Source organism: Mandrillus leucophaeus, unplaced genomic scaffold (assembly GCF_000951045.1).
Source record: "Mandrillus leucophaeus isolate KB7577 unplaced genomic scaffold, Mleu.le_1.0 Scaffold1428, whole genome shotgun sequence".
Lineage (NCBI taxonomy): Eukaryota > Metazoa > Chordata > Mammalia > Primates > Cercopithecidae > Mandrillus > Mandrillus leucophaeus.
In genome coordinates, this window is record NW_012101397.1 from 124,261 (window position 1) to 127,631 (window position 3,371).

A 3,371-nucleotide genomic window follows, 5' to 3' on the forward strand; every position below is an offset into this window, starting at 1 on the left:
TTTTTTTGACAGGGTGTTACCCTGTAGCCCAGGCTGGAGTGCAGGGGTGTGATCACAGTTCCCTGCAGCCTTGACCTCCCAGGCTCAAGCAATCCTCCTGCCTCAGCCTCCCAGGTAGCTGGGACTACAGGTGCACACCACCATGCCCAGCTAATTTTTGTATTTTTTGGTAGAGACAGGATTTCACTTTTTTGCCTAGGCTTATCTTGAACTCCTGGGCTCAAGCGATCCTCCTGCCTCAGCCTCCCGAAGTGCTGGGATTACAGGTATGAGCCACCACACCTGGCCCCTCATCCTTGTTTTAATCCACCTTGTCATTTTATTTTATTTTTATTTATTTATTTTTGAGACACAGTTTTGCTCTTGTTGCCTAGGCTGGAGTGCAATGGCTCAATCCTGGCTCATTGAAGTCTCCAGCTCCCAGGTTCAAGTGATTCTCCTGCCTCAGCCTCCCAAGTAGCTGGGACTACAGGTGCACACCACCACGCCCAGCTAATTTTGTATTTTTAGTAGAGATGAAGTTTCACCATGTTGGCCAGGCTGGTCTCAAACTCCTGACCTCAGGTGATCTGCCCACCTCAGCCTCCCAAAGTGCTAGGATTACAGGCGTGAGTCCCTGCACCAGCGTACTTTGTCATTTTAGATGGCTAGAGAATATTCTACAGAAAGGGTGTGATTTAGCCAGGCCTTGGGTATTCGCTTGGATTTTTTTTTTTTTTTGGTCAATTTGATGGGAAAAAGTAGTATTTCACCATTGTTTCAATTTGAATTTTCTCAAATGCCAAGGAGGTTGAGTGTCCATTTTCCTGTTCCTGTTCCTCAGCCTTTAGGCTGGTGAATTGCCTGTTTACATTCTTTGTCCATTGTCCCAGTGGATGTTGTCCTTATTTATGAAGATTTTTGCTAAGCATCCTCCCATATTATTTCTTTAAAAACAAAACCAAAGGCGGGCACAGGCCCAGAGAGCCTAGCTGGCCTCAGAAGGGGCTACTCTGATCTAGGGGGATGTGCTCTGGGCAAAAGTAGCAGTTGGGCTGCCTCCAACTGCTACTTTTTGAGAAACTGAGGCCAGCAGTGGCGTGGGGCAGCCCATTGCCCACCTGGTAAGATTAGAGGGCCGCCTCAGCGGCCTTCCTGACAACACAGGTGACCCCAATTCCTCATCAGCATCTTCAGCCCCTGGTGGGCAGAGGGCACAGGAGAGATCAAGCATCTCAGCTCCCATCATTGCACCATGGGGACTGAGACCCAGAGAAGTCAAGCGACGCCCCCAACCTTACACAGGAGTGGGTAGTCCAGCTGGGGCTCCCTACAGAAGGCAGGCTGCTGTGCCCCATCCCACACCTACAGCCCCAGTCAGCAGCTTGGAGTGCTCCCAGCCCAATCACGGCTGATTGGAGTGGTGGGGGGTGGGCTGCTGGTATATAAGCCTAGTGGGCAGGCCCGGCAGCCTCACACCTGGGTGAGGGGTCTGCCAGCTGCACCTGTCGGTCTCATGGCTCCTGGGAGTGTCACCAGCGACATCTCACCCTCCTCAACTTCCACAGCAGGATCATCCAAGTCTACTGAATCTGAAAAGCCGGGTGAGCAAGAGGAGGCAACCCCTGCCTCATCCCGGCGAGCCCACTCCCTGGGTTACCCTTGACGCTCCACCCCCACTCCTCGTCCTTTCCCAGCCTGGCCCCAGCACCCACCCAGCACCGAGCTGCTCAGCTCAACTGCCTTTTGGCTGAAGAGCTGACCTACAGGTAGCAAGGCCAGGTAGGGGCTGGGGGCTGGGGCCGGCCAAGCTCAGGGAGGAGCCACAGGGCCTCCCATCTGGAGCCCATTTCGTGCTGGAGACCGTAGCCCATAGCCAGACTGCAGCTGTGGGCAGCTAGTTGGAGGGACTGGGGCAGGAACATTTTATGCGAGTTAGGCCTTCCAATTTTCAACCAAGAAACACCTCAGGGCTTATCTGGACATGAGGGTCCACCGAGGCAAACCAGGCCCAGTTCACTCCCTCGAGGACCTCCCGGTCTGATGGGGAAGCCCAGTCCGTGGGTAGGTGCTGTTTGCTAATGTGGTGTGTGCTTCAGTGGCGGTCATCCAGAGCTGGGGGAACCCAGAGGAGTCCCCTAACCCACTCTGGGACGTCAGGGAAGGCTTCCCAGAAGAGATGACCCTGAAGGATGGGTGTGCCTCAGCCAGGGGAAGTGTTCTATTTGCCAAGACACCGAGGAAGATAGGGAGGGGGTCCTGGTGCCACGAAGAACAAGGGCAGAGTTAACTGGGAAGTCAGAAGTCAGAGGTATCCAAACCAAGGTGGATTTTGAGCCTTGAAGGATGGGTGAGAGCAGCCTGCATGGCCAGGAGGAGAAAGGCATCCCAGGCAAAGGAAACGGCATGGGCTAAGGCCCAGAGGCCAGCGCACCAGCAGCTTGTCTCGGAAGCTGCATCTTCCTTCTGGGAAGGAGGGAAGTGCTGGGGCAGTGCTGGGGGAGCAGTGGGAGGAGGGGCCCATCACACAGGGCCTCCAAGGCGGTCTTCGGTTAGGTCAGCTCCTATATTGAACGGGAACCATGGACGGTTTCAGGCAGGGAGGTGAGGGGTGTGAGATGCAGCGAGGAGAATGCATGGGGTGGGGAAGAGGCAGTGGGGAGGAGGCTGGGGCTGGGTAGTTGGAGAGGAGAGGCCAGAATATGGAGAGAAAAACCTATGGAGAGGCCTCAAGTGAGTATGGTGGGGAGGAGAGGGCCCAGAATGCCCCCAGTTCTTGCTTGGATGTTGGGTAGGTATGGGCAGTGGGGGTGTGGGGCATTCCTGGAAGAGAGATGAAGGGCAGGTTTGGGGGCCTGAGCTCTGTTCTGGACATCCTGGTACACGGCAGGCATGGAACAGCTGCCGAATGAGGGGCTGGGGTGAGAGGGGACAGGCCTGAGGGAGGACTCTTGGGGGTGGCTCTCTGGGACAGACATGGTCTGGGGGAAGCAGAGGAGGGGTTGGAGCTGCTCCTGAGGTCAGGCCAAGTGAAGACCCTTGGGAAGCCCTGTAGCACTGCAGCTGGGAGGGCTCAGACCTCCTCAGAGGCCCCCATCCCCACTGTACAGATGGGAAGACTAAGGCCTAGAGGGCAGAATGAAACTCCTGAGAACCCGGGAGTGACTCAGGACTACACCAACTCAACGGTTTTGGCCCCCAGATGAATATTCCCACACTGGGCTCGTCATGGCCAGGAACCAGCAGGGGTTGAATTGGATTAGGTCGCTTTATAATTTTGCTATAGATCTAGAGTTTCAGGTGGTTTTTTTGTTTGTTTGTTTGTTTGTTTTCTATTGAAAAACATTTTTAATGTAGCCAATAGACTTTTTAAGTCTTTTTTTTTTTTTTTT

At 54.3% G+C, this 3,371-nt stretch overlaps 1 protein-coding gene across 1 annotated transcript in view; it reads left to right on the forward strand.

The window, feature by feature from the left end:
• Nucleotides 1-1,495: 1,495 nt before the first annotated feature.
• Nucleotides 1,496-3,371, forward strand: part of LOC105535201 (histone H1oo) — an 8,246-nt gene continuing 6,370 nt past the window's right edge. The window contains exons 1-2 of the mRNA XM_011974202.1: nt 1,496-1,606; nt 2,229-2,235. Coding sequence (XP_011829592.1) covers nt 1,496-1,606; nt 2,229-2,235 — 118 coding nt within the window. The remainder of the gene's footprint in view (nt 1,607-2,228; nt 2,236-3,371) is intronic.